This window comes from Xiphias gladius, chromosome 20 (genome assembly GCF_016859285.1).
Source record: "Xiphias gladius isolate SHS-SW01 ecotype Sanya breed wild chromosome 20, ASM1685928v1, whole genome shotgun sequence".
Classification (NCBI taxonomy): Eukaryota; Metazoa; Chordata; class Actinopteri; order Istiophoriformes; family Xiphiidae; genus Xiphias; species Xiphias gladius.
Window position 1 is genome coordinate 11,775,833 of NC_053419.1, and position 18,225 is coordinate 11,794,057.

Genomic DNA, 18,225 nt, shown 5'->3' on the forward strand with positions numbered 1-18,225 from the left:
TTGTTTCTGTTTAACTTGTGAGAAAGAGAAAAAAAAAAAAGAGAGACTGCAACATTATCGAGACATAAAAAACTACAGTACTAAGTGGCCACTACTTAATTTTTTAAAATCTTTTGTAAGCATAGAACAAGCAAGATTAAAACATTTTCAGATTGCATTTAGAGTTACGGAATACATTTTAACTGAAACTTTGTCCATGTATGTATGTGTGTGTGTGTGTACATGTCCTTCTGTGTATTTGGCCTGAGAGCTCTTCACAGATATGCAGCTGCTCCTATTTTGCATGCATCAGCAGGCACTGCACCTCAACTTCGCATGAGACTTGTTTTGATACAGTCAGCTATACCCAGGTACCATGACCTCACCAGACAATTTTAAATCTCCCTCCCAGCAATATCAACGGCCATTTTTTTTATTGTAAGGCTCTAAAGTTCTGGTTAGGACTCAGTTGAAGACTTCATTCCATTGTCTTAAATTAGCCCAAGCAAGTCCCCTTCAGCCCTTCTGTGAAGAGCCTACTGAATCTGTGCTAGCATAATTACTGACTGGGTTATTTTTAGACAATATGATGTGATGATTAGATTTAATTACTCAGAATCCTGTACTAAAATTAGAAACTTCAGTGGGTAGTAATCACTGTCAGATTTAGTGCTGCATGGTCTACATCCTCATCCTAATTCTGAAGACTGCAGAGTTTGTCTCGTGCAGGGCAATTTGGTGTAGCGTGACGGAGACCCAAACATTACCCACACAGCCACACACACACCACTCTGCACCTTTCCGCAATCCAGACACACTACCATGCTTTCACGCAAGTCCTCCGCCCAACACACGAGGATCTAAAAATAGATGACAGTACGATGAAAAGGGTTGGAAGATGAGGAATGGGAGAAAAGGATGAGGAAGGGACTCAAAGGAAACACAGAACTCATCAAAGATGGGAGAAGGAAGAGGTGAAGGAGAGAAAGAAATACAAGATAGCAAGAACAAAACAGTAAGAAGAAAAGGGAGCTGTGAAAATGAGGAAAAAGGAAAAGCGTGATGTACTGTCACCTGGTTGTCAAGCTGAGCACCAGACAGTCCTGTTAGCTTGCAACTTATGCTTCCTCACAGTTTGGCAACCTCTCAAGGACAGGCCTCCAGTAGCTGACACGCACCTGACAACAACACATTGGCCCTAAACTCACAGTACAGCACGACTGGTTATAAGGGAAAGATAAAAGCTGATGCTTACAATTATTACTGATAAAGAGCCTGTTACTGTTTATATAATCATAATATTAGTTAACATCATGATTTTACTAGCATTAGCATAGTTACTGTTAGGTTAGAATACAATTAATGCTTAATATTACTTGTGATTAATCTGTAGAATAATGGCAAATGTTTTGTATTTGTACTTAAATAACAAAAAATTAATAGATTGATGCCAAAATGGAATACATTTTCTGTCAACAAGCTACGCTAATCACTAGTAAAACAACAAGATAGTTCAACTGCAAAACGCCATACTGGCTGACTCTCATCTGATTATTACTAATAGCCACCATCCACCACCACCCAGCTGGTGGCTCATAATCCTGATAATTCTGTTCTGTTTCTATACAAATATAAAAATAAGCAGTCACTACTGCCAACTTTTGTATCAGCATGATATAACAAAAATATAACAGCTGATGACCTATGTGGGGTTTTTATTAATCAGAGGTACGATTGGTAGGAATGGAAATTAAAAGAATTTTCAAAAACTGTACAGCAAAATACACTATCATTATCAATTAATTAATTATGTTTATCTCTGTATGTATGATGAGCCTAGAGCAAATACAGAAAGTATTACCAACATAAGACAAGGGTGATGAGACTTGCTACGTAATCACAGACAGACACAAACACATTACTATAGGAAGACAATACAAAACTCCACAAAAATTGAAGCGTGCTCACATTCAACTGCAAAAATAATTCTAAAATATTTTGATCTCACTGCCTGAACCTTCTGGCTTTCACTGTATACTTTTTGATATGAGGAAACTGGCCTCCGAGTCGGATAAAGCATATCTGAAAGTAGTTCCATTTCTGCCTAGTAGAGATCTGAGCAGCAATGCACACATAAACCTATGATACAGAGAGACAAGCAGGCGTAGTCACACAACAAAGGAAAGGAGCCAAAAAGCTAAGACAGGAGAGGAGAGAGAAAAAGGCAAGCAGTCAGTGTGACAAAACATAAATGAGCAGGCAGGCAGAGAGAGGCAGGAAGACACACAAGTTGACAGAAGCACAAACAGGTCTAGGTAGAAGTCAGAGAGAGTCAGATTCAGGTGTACAAAAATACAAATGATTATAAAGACAGACAGATAGACAGAGAGGTAGGCAGACAAGTCATTATGTGGGTCAGACAGAGACAGGCAGGCAGACAGGTAGTTACGAGTGCTTGTTTTTCCTCTCCACAGGAGGCTGGCACAGCAGGTCTGGGGTCCAGGCCTGTGTTTATCTGGTCACTTTGTGTCTATGCTACACATTTAATGTGTGTGTGTGTGTGTGTGTGTGTGTGTGTGTGTGTGTGTGTGTGTGTGTGTGTGTGTGTGTGTGTGTGTGTGTGTGTGTGTTGTTAGAAAGAGATTTCTAACATCTTGTCCCCCTTATTCAGGTAAATGGGTGTTAAAACATCCTTCAAAATAAATTTGTAATCTAATATTACACACCACTACCATCAACCACACACAAGCTAACTATAACCTCAAACATCATAAAGTTAAATCATCACCTCTGACAATGTCTCAACAAAATGGAACATTATAAGTTTCATGCAACTGTACAAGTGTACCTAATAAACTGGTAATTCAGTGTATGTTATTCTTAATACTTTAAATCCACCAGGCCTCCGAACATTTGCTCCAGGGCCATGAGAAAAAAAACATGATTTGGGGAAAAAAAAAAACCTACATTATAATTTAGCAACACTTTACTGTTATATTAAGATTATGCTGATAGATATGTGCTAACTGTCATGCTGTAATATTTTCACAATGTTACAGCCCCTCAGTACAATAACGAAGTGTTGCCTTCCAATAAGTAACGTTGTCGTTCATAACATCCTTCTGATTAAAATCAGATGGCACTGGACCAGTGGGCTGCCGAAAACAATTATTTGTTTACCACACTGAATAACTCTGTCAGTGACTAGCCTCTACTCACTATAATTTATGGAGCTAATGCTAAATGTTGGCCATGGATATAACACCCTAATGAGTTTATTGGTTACTGGTGGAGGGTTAATTAGTCAGCATTTGAAGTTAACTTCCAGTACTAGGCAGCAGGGACCCTCATAACAGGGAGTTCATTAGGGCTCCATAGGGAAGGATCAGATTAAATATCTGAGATCTACAGCCCTGTTTCCACTCCATCAATGCCCTGCATTCACATATGTGGATAAACACCAAGTCCAGACAGGGTTTGGGCATAAAAGAGGGCACTAGCTAGAACATGATGTGCATACATTGCAATACAGCACAAAGAGATACACACAAATACAGAAAGCAAATAAAACAAATGTGGGGCAGTCACATGAGTATGGTATGTACAAATCTTAGAACTTAAATGGGAAAGAATGAATTAGTACATGATGGGATAAGCTTGAATTAGTACCAATAACAATGACAACATGCATGTGAATGAAAATGATTTGCTAATTAACAGATATAATATGCAGAGTACTGTTATGCAATACATTTAAATACTCTTTGAATGTTTTAGAGCTGGTTTACCAACAAGACCTTTAGTGTCTTAGTTCTGGTTTGATTTTAAAAAATCATTACAACTTACTCTATATACACTTTGTTGTGTTAAATAAGATATTTATCATCTCTCTGTCCTTTAACTTCTTGGCTACCTCACCCAATCTCACCCTACGGAGACTAAATAAAAACCAAATTGTCTGTCAGAGTCAGATATAGCTGCGAGTGTTCTCTACACTTTTCTGTGTGTTTGTTGGCTGATGTACAAATCTGGAATGCTTTAGTGCTTCTGCAATAAATTCTTATCCAACTTTCTGTCCGGTGGCTATCAATACAGTGGCGTTCTGATCCATTGTTATTGTTGTGTGAGTGAAAGTTGAAATTCCATTCATACCATTCATGTTAACGGAAAAACTGCTTGGCTCCTAAATCACTTTGCTGTAAAAGTTATTTTTGAGATGACCCTCTTTAATTTTAACCATCCAAATCAGTACAGGATAGACAGGTAAATGGCAGTAAGAGCATGAATAAGAAAATGTGTAAAGGCAGAGATAGGAAAAGAGCAAAGGAGAAAGGAAACGGAGGAGGGAAATTTGGTCAGGGACAGTGAAGAAAATGAGAGTGGGGGAGGAAAGCAGAGGGGAGGAAAGGGCAAGACCAACATCTTGTCACCACCTGGGACCCAGCTTGCTGCCCGGGGATGGTGCCTTTACATAAGAACAGTGGACAGAGCTGTGGCCGAGAATAAAATTAGATAGACTAAAACACTGTTCTCAGTGCACAGGGGGGGGGTAACCATCTACAGCAAGGCTTAGTCACATCCGATCCTTAAACAAATGTCCACACAGACAGACCTATGCAAGCACACTGTGATTTTCTAACAAACAAACTAAAAAGCTACCTGTCGTTTTTCGAAACCACATACAGACACAGGTTTGTAAAAAAAGAGGCACATAGTCAGAGGCAGCAACAAACTGCAACAGTTATGACAAACCTAATGCTAAAAATACGCCATTTGAAATCATCATAATTGAATAATAATAATGAAAGTATCCTTTCTGATCACAGACCAACCATTGTATGTAGCTTAATACAGGCAATTTCTGGCCCGGGTCCAGACCAAAGTCGCAAAATTGAATATAATACAAAACTAGATCATGTTTTCTGAATTCTTTGATTTTCACTTGACTGTTACAGCTAAAAATAAAGGCTAACTTCTTGAAATGTCATTCCTTCCTTTATACAGAGGTAGTTACATAAATATTTTATTATAGATATTTTGTTTACTTAATGATTATTCATTTTAACAGAAAAACTGACAACAACAAATTTCTTTTGAAGAATGCGTATAAACCTTTCACTTGTATTACACCTTAAGTAATAAGCTGGCATGAAACTTGTGAAACAGTGGTCCCTGAGGTGTACTGTCAAAGTGTATAAACAGAAGAGACAAAACTGTTACAGGTAAAAAAAAAAAAAAAAAAACTCCAGGCAGTAAAGGCTTAAGCTTGGGCAAAGATTTATAAATCACCAGAGATGATGTGGACAGCTTGCTGCTGCATCGTAAAATTAAGGGCCTGAGTCATCTTGTTGGAGGTCAGCCTTTCCAGTCACTACACCATCAACATTAGGGGATCGTTGGGATTTGGGGTGTCCTGATCATCTTAACAAAGACAATACTTTTGTGTGGTCTTACCTTTGTTATAAGAGTGCGGTATTCTTCTACCTGGTGGTCATTGTTATGGCAGCCTGCCAGGAGCTGCCACACCTCCCCACGAAGAGCCTCAGGAATGCCACTCCGCACCAACGCTGGCAGCTGCCTGGGACGTACTGATAAGTTCATATGCCTAAGAGAGGAGAGGAGAGTCAGCCATTGCATTTTATCAAAGACATACTAATTTTAACTTTATTCAATGTTACTTACTCAATCAACCGTCAAAGTACAGCACACTGCTTACTCTGTCTTTATATACAATTGTGCAACTGCAATCAGCACACACCTGCCTACTAGGTCTACCCAAAACACCTAGGTTGGCCCTAGGTTGTCAAAAAAGAACTACTTTTTTATACATTTTTATAAATGGTATGCTATATAAATACATATACACACACAGACACACACACACACACATATATATATATATATATTATATTATATATATATAATATATAATATACATATAATATATATAATATATAATATATATATATTATATATATACACACACACACAAACATATAATATATATGTAGTCTCTGCATACACATTGGTAACACACCAGACTACCCAAAACCCGAAGTGTAGAAACCTGTAGGAAATACTGAGAGCCCATTAACGCGATCCAGGCGATATGTCAGCTGTTTTATTATTATTTATGTTTTATTTAATAAGGATATTTTAATATTTTCTCACATTACAATTTCCAATGTCTGAGTATTATTAAGAATTCAAATTTAATTGCTCTTTGAAGGGGTGTAATTGCATTTTTATGCTATTATATTATTATATTAGTTGCATAAAATGGTCTTGAAATGACAATATTATTTATCACAATTTTTTCTGGGACTATATATCGTCCAACAAAAGCAGTTATTGTGACAGGCCTAAATGTCACTGTTTCAGAATGTAAAATATGCTATTTTTATGAAAATACACTATATTTAATCTACCCATTAATTTCCCCCCCCCCTTTCCCCTAACATTAGTATTGTCTCATTTTACCCCTGCTTTATTTTTTAGCAGGGTGGGAAAACAATAGACAATAGAAGACAGTAAGCCACTACAAAATTACAGCAACAATACACAGAAAGCTATGTAAATTCATTCCCTCCTTACTCATCTTCACATTTCCTTCCCCATCTTCACTGTTGGGGTAAATCTCCATCCTGCATACAGTGATATACAATGTATGCAGCGTTAAATGAACTCAGGCACCTGCCAGCCCACTAGTAAGTGAGGAGGAGAAGCTAAACTTGGAGGCACAGCTATATCTACCAACTATCACCTGACTGGAGCCGACAGAATATCCCTGATAATTCTCTTACTTTTTTCCCCCTTTCTTAATTCATCCCTATCTATTTTCTGAGTCTGTTTTGTTTATTTGTTCCAAGCATTAGGGTTATGCAATATGTGGTATTTTCTGCTGAGACTAAAAAGGGAAACACAAGTATATTGTGGATGTGTGTGTGCATGCATGCGTGTGTGTGTGTGTGTGTGTGTGTGTGTGTGTGTGTGTGTGTGTGTGTGTGTGCGTGTGTGACGTAAGTAATGCCAGGCCTTGTCCTTAGGGGCACAAGATTGTAAAGGGCTTTCTTTGATTTGCCTCTCTGTGCTCCCTGAGTGCTACATCCCACAATGCCACAACACACGCTCTCTCGCTCACATACGCAAAATCACCAATCACACACACAAAGCCTAGTATTATGACAGGCTAGTCTTATGATTCTTTCCTTATTTAGGCATTATTTTTTCAGAGAGGTGAGACAAAAATATTCAGTACTTTATTGGTCGAGTCAACATTTAGTCTAGTTAGTAATAAAGAAAAAAAACAGATGTATTATGATAAACACATATAAGTTAAAACTATCATTTGGGTTAAATTTATGTATTTTAAATATTTTACTGTTTTACTGAGAAATATACATTAGAACAGACAGAGAGAAAGAAAGATGCACGCTGAGCAGTGCATTTCTGTGTGGGGGAGCTTAACTTAGAGCTAATTAAAACCCAGGCAGTTTCTATTCATTTCATCACAAGCTTTAGATTAAAAACAAATGTGGTAATGGGAGAGGGAAGCCATCTTAATAAGCTGATTATAAAGAACTCCTGCCTGCTGCTCTTTCTTTCACAAGCAGTACATCCACTAAACCCCACACAAAAATTAATTATTTGTGTGTGTGTCTGTTTCTGTGTGTGCGGGTACTTGCGTGTGCAACTTCACTGCAAGAGCAAGAGGAAGGGGAAGGACATAGTGAACAAGGGAAAAAAGCCTTACCACTTGGATAACAAGTCTCCCCAGGTTTCCAGGATCTTCTCTGCACACTCCTTGGAAACATCACCTGATCCACTGAGCAACGGCTCATCATTATCTGGACACACAAGCATACAAACATACAGAGTGAAAACAAGTGCGATCCATCTTACATGTTTAGATTTGCCCTTTAAATACTTAAATACTATAAATACTAAAATTATATACAATTCACCAGAGCACATACATGTGAAATGAAAATTAATTTTAAAAATGTGAGAACTTAAACTATGGATGTTTCCTCATTCAAAGAGATTTGTGTATAGTCAATCAAACTTTTTGCTCATTGGTTTTATCAAGACTGTGTACAAATGTACTCCACTTACGCTTTGTTTTAATGTGTATAATGAAATGTTTATATCATACGCTATGGATCCTCTGGTTTGATGTTTTGTGGTGTTGTATATTGTATATTGTGTTGTATTGCATTTATGGTTTAATCTGAAATGCATCTGAGCTGTGTTCATTAATGCTGAACTTGAACTATAGCTCTCTAAATAAATGATTTTTTGTTTGACAATCAGTGAGTGCCTAGATATGGGATTTAAAAAGGTCAAATTGTTTGGTCTTTTATTCCAACTTTACATTGTATTAGATGAAAAAATTTCGTATCTATACCAAATGTGGTATCTAAATATTTGCAACAGACGTTGCGCAATCAATGGACATGCAGTCTACAAAGTGAGACCAAACTGTACCAAAAAACCAGTAGATGGAAGACTAACATATAGACAGACACAGAAAGTACCTCATTTATGCTCTCTGCCTTTTATTATCATTGCTACCTCTCACATTCAAACAAAAATACAAAACACACACACACACAAACACTGCTAACTAAGTACTTTGTGAGGATAGAGTACAAACAGTTCTGTAACACAGTGTCTGATCTCCCACGGGATTTTGACTCATGTAGACCACAAGCCTATTCCTGGTACAGCCCCACAGGACACAAGAGTTTTAAATTTTTAGGTAAAGCATCAGTGATTGAGTCAACGGCTGAAAATACTTAGGTGCTAAATATCAGGAAGTATGCAGCGGAATTCAATTGGGTTGCATGCTGGTTAAACTTATTTAATTCCATGGTGCTGGGCAGTAATACTTTAATTATTGTGTTTTTGAGGTGCTTGCGTCTGAATCAGGTCAGTCCTGACCAAGGACATCCCAATGGTTCAGTTTTGTAGAGTAAAAGCAAACCATAATTTATATTATCCTAGAGCAAGTGGTTAAAAAAAAAAAAAGATTTTCATATGGTTCTGCCAGTCAGCCTTCTTTTGTGGCTCTATGTTGTCAAATTTGTAAAGAATATTTTCATATGGCTTACATAAAGAAATTATTGCCATTGCAATATCAGGAGTTAGACTTTTAACAATGTATTTGCTATCACTCTGTATTCTTTGACTTTAATTAATGAAAAACCCATAAGAAGTGACTAAGCGAAAAAGTAAAACAGCATCCAATCACCTTCCTCTTCATCATCTTCAGGTGGTGAAGGAACCATGGTACCGGGTCCGGTGGGCAAAATGCCAGGACTAGCCGTGGTCTTCCGTTTCTCTCGCTCAGTCTCACTTTCCAAGCTCACCACCTCATAAAGTGTGTCAGAGGCAGGACTCTTACGCTCCTTACGCTCCATCTGAAGAGAGAACACAAAAGATGAACTATAGGGACAAGTGTCAAGAGATCATCCTCTGGGTGATGAAACATCTGTTAAACTTCCTTTTCAAATGGTACAAAGTTGTTACAAACTCATAATGTATTAACAAACTGAATGCTTTTCATTATTCCAGGTCACGGCTGATATCTGATGCAATGCACAGCAGCCATCCCTTGAATTGATTTAATCACGGATGGGAAATTGTGCCATGACTCGACATACCTGCCGTAGTTTAAGGTAGAAAGTCTCAGTGTAGCTACGCTTGCTGAAGGGCCAGAACAGCCTGTCATTTGGGGAGCACACTCTGACCCTTGTCTCCAGCAGAAAACGGACTGGCTCCTCCACCTCTGTAATCACCAGGTCCACTGCTGTCGTCATGTACATGAATTTATCTAGAAAAACAAGAATTGTCAGCTAAATTGTCACCCCCATGAGTGATTCACTTCTGCTAATCAAACCCATAACTGGGTAATTTATGAAAACACTGGAGTTGGACTTATTGTGTTTAAAGCTGGATTGGTGGTGTAGGAAGTACTGCATGTGGCATAAGGTTGGAACGAAGTCGGTGCCTGAGTCAATGGATGTGCTTGTCTTTGTTTCATTACTGGTTTCCCAGTACTATTCATCTGCAATCTTTTCAAACGTAGCCGCTGTGTTGTATACAACATTATTTTACAGCACAGTTTCCATGACTATTTACTGTAGCCATAATTTTAGCCATAATTGCTCTTTTGCAGCTTGATTTGAGGATTTATGCAACCAGTTGAAAATTATTTTAACACTTGGAAATGTGTCAATTATTTGTGTGAAAATAAGAGTGAATAAACAACCACCTATTCAATAAAATATGAAGCAAGGAAATAATAACTTCTGAAAATCATTCTTTTTCATTTAAATTTTCGACAGATTTTTGGCTGGTACCTTTGGGCGTTTCCTCATTCACAGCCTGGAACTGAGGCGTGTTGGGGTTCCAGCTTCCTGTGATGATGTAAGACTTCCCGTCAGAGCTCTTTCCCATTGACTCCTGATGGGGCACAAGTTGGAGGAAGTTAGCAAACACACACAAACGCTCAACGACACAGACGTACACATATGAAAACAGCCCCCCACCAGGTCCAGCAGGTGCATGTCACTGTTCTTCACATTTTTCCCTGGGCTGAGCAGGAGACCAAAACACCTGGAGAAGAGACACACAAACAAACAAACAAATAAATAAATTTGCACATAAAGACACACACACAAACATATACACACACACACACACACACACACACACACACACACACACACACACACACACACACACACACACACACACACACACACACACACACAGAGGGAGGCAAGAGAGAGAGAGTGAAATGAAATGAAAAGGATTACATAAGAAAAAAAAAAAAGAAAAGACCAAGAGGGGAAATAGAGACGGAACAATAAATCTCTCTATAGAGTAAAACCAGTTGTTAAAACCATATATGTTACTGCAAATAGCTTCCTGGACTGATCCTCTAACACAGACCAGAACATGGAGAAAATTAAACACAGCACTTCAGTCCTCACCTTCTCTTAGGTTCATCAAACAATAACAAACCACCGTGAAAATGGAAGTTCGCAAAAAATTGATGGAATGTTTAAATTTCAACAGATTTATTAAACCATGGAAAAATGAGGAGCGTCAGAGACAGACTCGCATCCGTCACCATCTTTAAGCTGTGCCGGAACACTTAAAACCTGACACGGGCCGACACAGATGCAAAGATATTCACCAGTGTGTGTTTATCAATTACAGCTGAGTGATTCCTTTCTTGTGACTGTCTAGTCATATTCTAAGCAAACAACTGTAGCAAACAAAGGGATCTCTGTCAGTGTGACAGATGCATTACAGAATCTCGCCTTAAATATTTTCCTTCTACAGTACAAACATTTTAACTTATAGCCTCCATTCCCGTGGTTGTTAACATTATTCTATGTTTATGCATGCTTTTATCATGTTTAGAGATATGCTGTACATGTTGTCTTAGTTGTAGGTCATAAATCTCCTGAAAGTAGTGCTTCCCACATACGAAAAGGATCTCTCAGTTAATGAAAAGAAACTTCAAAAGAGCAATGAACACAAGGGCCTTACAGTGTGTTTTAATGAACATTTTTACTCAATTTTCTGTTTCCCATCTGCCTTAAAGTAGCATCATCACTGACTGGATGTTATAACTTATCTGAGTAACACGTGAAACTAAAATCCAAATTCAGTGATCCTATGGCACTGTACAGTAATCTAGTACTTTTGAGGATGCTATATTGAAGGTGTCGTGTGTGTTTGTGTGTGTGTGCATAAGTGTTTGGGTGTATTTGCTTTATTTTACCTTTCAATGGCTAGCTCCTTATTGGAGGTCTGCTGGACATAAATTACTATTTTCTTGTCCATTCCTGCACGCAGCTTGAAGCTCTGCTTGTCCTTGTCTTTTGCTACGGCACTGAATATGAAAAAAACAAACAAACAAGAAATTCTCTTAATCAAACTTTTAGTAGCAAAAAGATCATCAATGGAAAAAATTAAATTTTATAGCAGATAGAATGATAAGTTTGACAGTGACACAGTAAGGCAGATTTACTAACATATGAAACCGAAACCTTATATTACAAAATAACCAAATTACATAAAAATTTAGGTAATATTTGACCACAGGCTGACTAGACAGGTTGTTTTAATTATATCTATACTGAGAGGGGAAATAATAAATGATAAGGAGTTTCTACTTTAGTTTACAAACATACACAAAGAATTAAAGCAAATACTGTTTTCTCTTTTGGACAACTAAAGTGGGTTCCAAAAGTCTGAGAACACTTTCTCATTCAAGTGAACAGGAGAGTGGTCTCGGACTTTTGGACTCCATCAGTGGAATTTCTCACTATTCAGCCAATCACTCAGCCAAAAATGAAGACCATGGCTCATATTTGGAACAGACCCATTTATCATAATAAAAGTGTGCATAAGAGTCAATTTCAAACATGCTCTAGTCCTGGTTCTTTTCCTAGTCGGAAAGCAGAGAAGTTTGAGACAGGAACAGTAATCAACATTCTCCAAACCCTCGCTGACACAAATTCCTGAGGAAATACTGAAGAAACCCATAAGTAAAGAGAATGTTGAGTTTAAAAAAAAAATCCATTAGTCAATTTAAAATCTAGTGCAAACATTTGGAACCGGCTGTGATTTCAGTGCTCAGATCCCCGAAACCTGTTTTTTGTGAGTAGGGACTTAATGTACAAGATTGAGCTTAGTCAACTAGACTATGAGACTGAGTCATGGTTTTAACTGTAAATAGATCCTCTGACTACAGATAAACAGATTTGATTACACCCTCTTAAAAGGAAAAATTATTTAAATACATTTTATTCTATTTTATTTTGCAAATACTATACTGTATCTTTATACAATTTGTACAGTTTTCTATATCTTATTTGCACAAGGGAAAATTATTTGCAACCAAAAACTGCATATGGGTACTTGCTTGTGAAAGCTTGTGAAAGCTTGGAAGTCAGCAAACTACAAATAATCAGTCAAGAGTTAATGAGGAGGAAATACTGTATGTGCTGGCTAAAAATAATCACAAGCATTTTTTGGTTTGTTTTGTTTTAGTTTTCCAAATAAGCTGAGTATTTGAGGCTGTTTGTGAACACACGGAAGTGACTCAGTCATATGGGAAAACAAAATAAAAAAGGTCAGGGAAGATGGGTTGAATGGAGCAAACACAGGAACTTTCTGTTATTTTCTCTTATCTATGTGTGAAAGAGTGTATATGTGTGGGTGTGTGAGATCTTAATGAACAGAAGTGTTCAAAATATAATCTACTCTGGTCCTCTTTAGTGATATTTTTATCATTTCTCAGAGATTTTTATACTTTTCTCATTTAATTTACTGGCATGTTATTTTTATACGTAAACCTGTGTATGTAAGGTTTTTTTTAACTGGGTCACCCAATAGTCTGCTCACTTTGAACATTTAATTCCCAAAAGTAGGACTGCATGTTCCTGTGTTTATATGTGACACCGGTAATTTGGTGAAAAACTCTGATGATGTTCACCTTTTCTTTCACATTTTTTCAAAAATCCAGACACTGTCTGAGAAATTCATTAATGGCTAGATATCATGAATAAGCTGGTGTTCAAAACAGTATGCAGTCTGATGGCAAAAACTGAACTGGACGGAAAAAAAAAATGATGTTCCAATTAATTGATGTCTGAATAATCCAATATTGATTCTTACAATCCTGAGATCGATCTTTGCATTTGCGCCTTTTCTTAATAAACATGTACATCTGTGCTAAATATTAAGTGTAGGCAGTGGTTACTTTTTGTAAGTGGTTCAGTTAGGGCTGCGTGATGTGTAAAATGTCTACTTGGTAGAAATCAAGTTATTACAACGTGCACAGGAGGTTTATTTCAACTTAAAAAGTAACATAGATGATAGCTGGCTACATGAGCCAACTTGAATCACGGCAATTCTGTAAACTGTCAGAAAGTATTCATACCCCTTCACTTTTTTCACATTTTGTTATGTTGCAGCCTAATGCTAAAATCGTTCAATTCATTTTTCCCCTCATCAATCTAGACTTAATACCCCATAATGACAAAGCAAAAACAGAATTTTAGAAACTTTTTCAAATTTATTGAAAATGAAAAACTGAAATATCACAGTCCATGTGTACCTGTATAGGATAGTATTTGTTTTTTTAAATATGAATAATGATTACACTCATTTACATGTTGCAGGTGTTTTTTAATTGTCGCCAAGCTGTACAACGGAACAACAGTGTTGTTCACTTGTTGAATGTAAAGAAATATAAGTTCCCAGAATAAATTCTGAGAAGTGCTTTACGCAACATTGGTATTTATCTGATGTAACCGAATCATCAAGAATCTAATTGAATCAAATCAAATTGAAATGAACTGATTCTGGACTCTGTGGATCCAATTAGGAGATTATATCCAGCCCTACTGAACAGTATTCCCACATGTACAGTCCATGAAGTTGTATCTTCTGTCGCAAAAATCACACAGTAGACTGAGCAGCAAAAAAAACCTTTTCAATAAGTTTCCTAACTTCTGTGTAACTCCAAAGCACCGGTTTAGGCTTCATAAATAATGATGCCATGCTCTATACAAAATACGAAATGTGTAAATGTCTGTCCCACCTGAAGGTACCCTTGCCATCATCCTCCTTGATCTCCAGGCTGACGGTGAAGGTAAACAAGTCACTGTCAGGGGTGAGTGGAGCAGCCTGCTGAGATGACAGAACTGCCTTCTTAGCTGTCCGCCGAAAGGCTGTGGCAAAGCTATACAGTATCCTACTGACCTGCAGAGATAGAGTATGTAATGAAGACAAAATTAGGCCTCTATAATGGGCAGGGCTGATAACACAAATATACAATTTAGTATCCAAGCAAAGCTGCATAGAAACACACTATTAAACTAAGCACAATACTGTGCAAAGAATATATACACATAAATAACGACACAAAGCTCTACAGTCTTGCGTTCAAAACATTCCAGCCCAAAAAGTCCAAAAATGACAATTGTTTCTATAACTGTTATGAGAAAGCTAACCAACAAACTCTTTTTTAGACAATAAGCAAGGATGGTCCAAGTGGTGCATTTTTCCAGTCACAGAAAGTGTTGAGCTGATGTTATTTGTCAGGTAATTTTGAATACTAAAAAGAGCACTTGTCTTCTTTCAATACATCAACTATGTTGTTCAGTGGAACACATTCCCTACAAGCACCTAATAATTTGTAATTTTAAGAGGTGCAGATATTCTTTATTGGCCTCTGTTCAACAAAAAGCAGAAATTACAATGCATAGGTGAAATACCCAGCCCCCTCTGTTGACTTAGGTTGTAGACGCAAGTTAGTTAATTAATTAGAGCAGAAATCCAAAAGAAAACATCCGATGAAGAGAAAACATACACTACCACAAGGCAAAATACTGTAGTATGTTTTTTGGCAGGTTTAGCAGCTCCTGTAGCCGAAATGTTTTGATGACCATAAAATTCTTCTGTAAAGCAAAATATCAGCCCAGGCAAAGCAACCACTGAGTAATTAGTATTGATTAAAAACTCAAACAAGCCTCTGCAGATCTGCTACTGTCATTTTGTGATATGGGGAACCAAAAAACTCACCTAATGACCCACTACTCTACTGACTCCAGACCCTCAAAACTATTAACCATTCTGAGTTTTAATCAACACAATGATTCATATTTGCCTGTGAAGTTGTGTGTGGAGGTACTGTTTCTCAGACCACTCACTCCTACCAGAGACTACAGGGCTCTGCTAAATCTCCAACCCCAAGGAGGAGCAGAATTTGGTGGTGGTGGTGGTGGAGACTGCCAAGTGTGGAAAATCGGGTGGTAATGATTCATTATCAGTCAATAAACATACGTTTCTACTCATAAGACTTACACTTGTGAGCTTTACATTTACCCAAGAACAATTCTTTTATTTTATTTTTGATTATTACTGAACGGATGTGTTTGTGTGTGATAATCAACAGAGGTCTCCCTCTAATAGAGGCCCATAGCACAATGGTTTTGGATCATCTCTAATTCTGTGGACAGTGGAGCTTGGGGTGTTAGTGACTAAGAGATGGTGTGGGGAAACTGCTGTTATCAATAAATAACCGTCTTTTGCTTTTTTTCAAAGCCAGAGTATAAAGCAGCTTCTAACCTCTCCTACACAAAGCCTTTGTTATGTTCCTGGTACAGTAGAAGGATGTTAGGGGATTGCAGGGGGTTTATTTATTCAGGAACAATGGGGGACTGGATGTAAGAGATGGGGGATGAGCAGAGTTGGATAGGGGTCACCCCCTGTATTGATGAATTTATGACATTTAACACAAAGGAACAGTTGTTCTGTACTATTCCAATCAATGCTAGAGCCAAAACTGAACAGTTTCGAATGTCTACAAATGGCCTTTTTATTCTTTCTGTGCAATGGAAAGGAACTCTATCAGGACGTGGACAGTTCTACTACAAAAATATCAATCCACAAAAGTAATTTAAGATAGTTTTGAAAGCTTCTCTTATAACAAGGAAAGTTGTTTTAGCCCACTCACAGATATTTTCAAGTGTTCATAAGTACAATTTTAGTTTTATGGTTTAAGCTCAACATCCTCTCAACCGCTGGAGTTTTGTTCAAAGGCTCTGTCCCTGGTCGTTTTTGTACTTTTATGCAAACACTTAAAAATATATCAAATGAACTACATACTAAATTTAAAAAATTACTGTTTTTAATCTCCAATCTCTTATGAAATATTATTACATAAGGTTTTTTGTAGCCTTCAAAGATCTGGAATTTCAGTGTACTGTTACACTGTTTTTACTTTCTGTCTGGGATATTCTTTTATTTTTTATATACATGAGGCTTTGAGACATTTTTAACTGATGTCACGAAAAAAAATCTGTATCCATTTGTCAAAGTCCAATTTGTGTCTCTCTAAACGTGTGATTTAATTTGTGTTGGAGGCCAAAATTGCTTTAGTGAAACAAATCTATTGAAACCATACCTATTGGAATCACACAGCACTACATGTACATCGCTGGATCGGGGCAGTAGGTTTATGGGCAAAAAAAAAGATCAGTTGGGTATGAGAATTAGCAGGGCTCTGTATCATCAGCAACACCAAGAGACTGGGAATTGTTAGAAACTAGCCTTGGGGCCTGACTAGGAGGTCTTGCACTAAGGAGGCAGAGTAGGACTGAGGAGGTGCTTCGCTTTATGTATGACCAGTTCTATTCAAAATCCACAAGTCTTACTTATAAAAAGAAATTAAACCAACTCTCCAAAAAAAAAAAAAAAATGCATATGAACCTGAAAGGGTCTACAATAATAATTTTAATAAAATAAAGAAATTAATTTACCTCAAGTTTTTTTTCTATTTCCAAGTTTGTATTTTTGAAATTATGGGTGATGATGCTTCAGGTGCTCTTCACAATGTGATTAAGTAATTAAGCCACTTGCTTAAAGCATATGAGACAGCTGTGGCAAATAAAAGAGTATATAGTTTTAGTCCAACTGTGATAGACTGCTGCAAGATTACTTCAGTATTGATTTGGGAAGTTTCATCTGATTATGCAATCAGAAAATTATTTTAAAACAGATGAAAATTTGTCAAAAAATTTGTATCTTTTAAGTATGGCTACAGCGTCCCCCAAAAAAAAAAAAAAATTCAAAATAAATAGGTAAAAACACCTTAGTGAATAAATGCAGTTGTTTAAGAGGTCTCTGGATTTGTTTACAGAGGATTTGAGGCTGATGTGAGGCAGATGACTGGAGCGGTTCTTTCCTGAAGGAAGAGGCAACCAATGGGCTGACTCACTCCATTCTAATAGTGCAAATGAGAGGCCAAAAAAATTTGGAGGCAGTGCATATTGGTATGTTGCCGGGGGACTGGAAGGAAGACACGGGTGGGTGCAAGAGGAACACTCTGAGGAGGAAGAGAAGGAAGAAAGAGCCAGAGACGGAGATGACCGGTTGCTAAATAAAGAGTTGAATTACTATTGGGGATTATCTGTGTGTGAATATGCATTAGTGTTTTAATGTGAGCATGTGTGTAACGGGTGGATGTCTGGGAAACTGGACAGTTGGACGATGAGGGACTGATAAAGTAGTGTCTGTCTGGGGCTCTTAGTGACATTGAAGGAGAGTGCTTCCATGGGAAAAATCAGGTCACTGAACAATGAAGTAGTACTTTAACCCAGTTTCATGAGTGGATTCCCTATTCTCTTCTTTTATATTTCTGGCGAACCTGCTGCA

The 18,225-nt window shown here is 37.4% G+C and overlaps 1 protein-coding gene across 2 annotated transcripts in view; it reads right to left on the minus strand.

Annotated features, from left to right (window-relative positions):
- LOC120806083 (rab GTPase-activating protein 1) overlaps positions 1-18,225 on the minus strand; it is a 73,859-nt gene that overhangs the window by 39,415 nt on the left and 16,219 nt on the right. For both annotated transcript variants that reach the window (XM_040156773.1, XM_040156772.1), the window contains 8 exons: positions 14,609-14,769; positions 11,780-11,890; positions 10,533-10,599; positions 10,344-10,446; positions 9,645-9,814; positions 9,233-9,401; positions 7,733-7,826; positions 5,434-5,584 (listed from right to left, as the gene is read on the minus strand). In XM_040156773.1, coding sequence (XP_040012707.1) covers positions 5,434-5,584; positions 7,733-7,826; positions 9,233-9,401; positions 9,645-9,814; positions 10,344-10,446; positions 10,533-10,599; positions 11,780-11,890; positions 14,609-14,769 — 1,026 coding nt within the window. The remainder of the gene's footprint in view (positions 1-5,433; positions 5,585-7,732; positions 7,827-9,232; positions 9,402-9,644; positions 9,815-10,343; positions 10,447-10,532; positions 10,600-11,779; positions 11,891-14,608; positions 14,770-18,225) is intronic.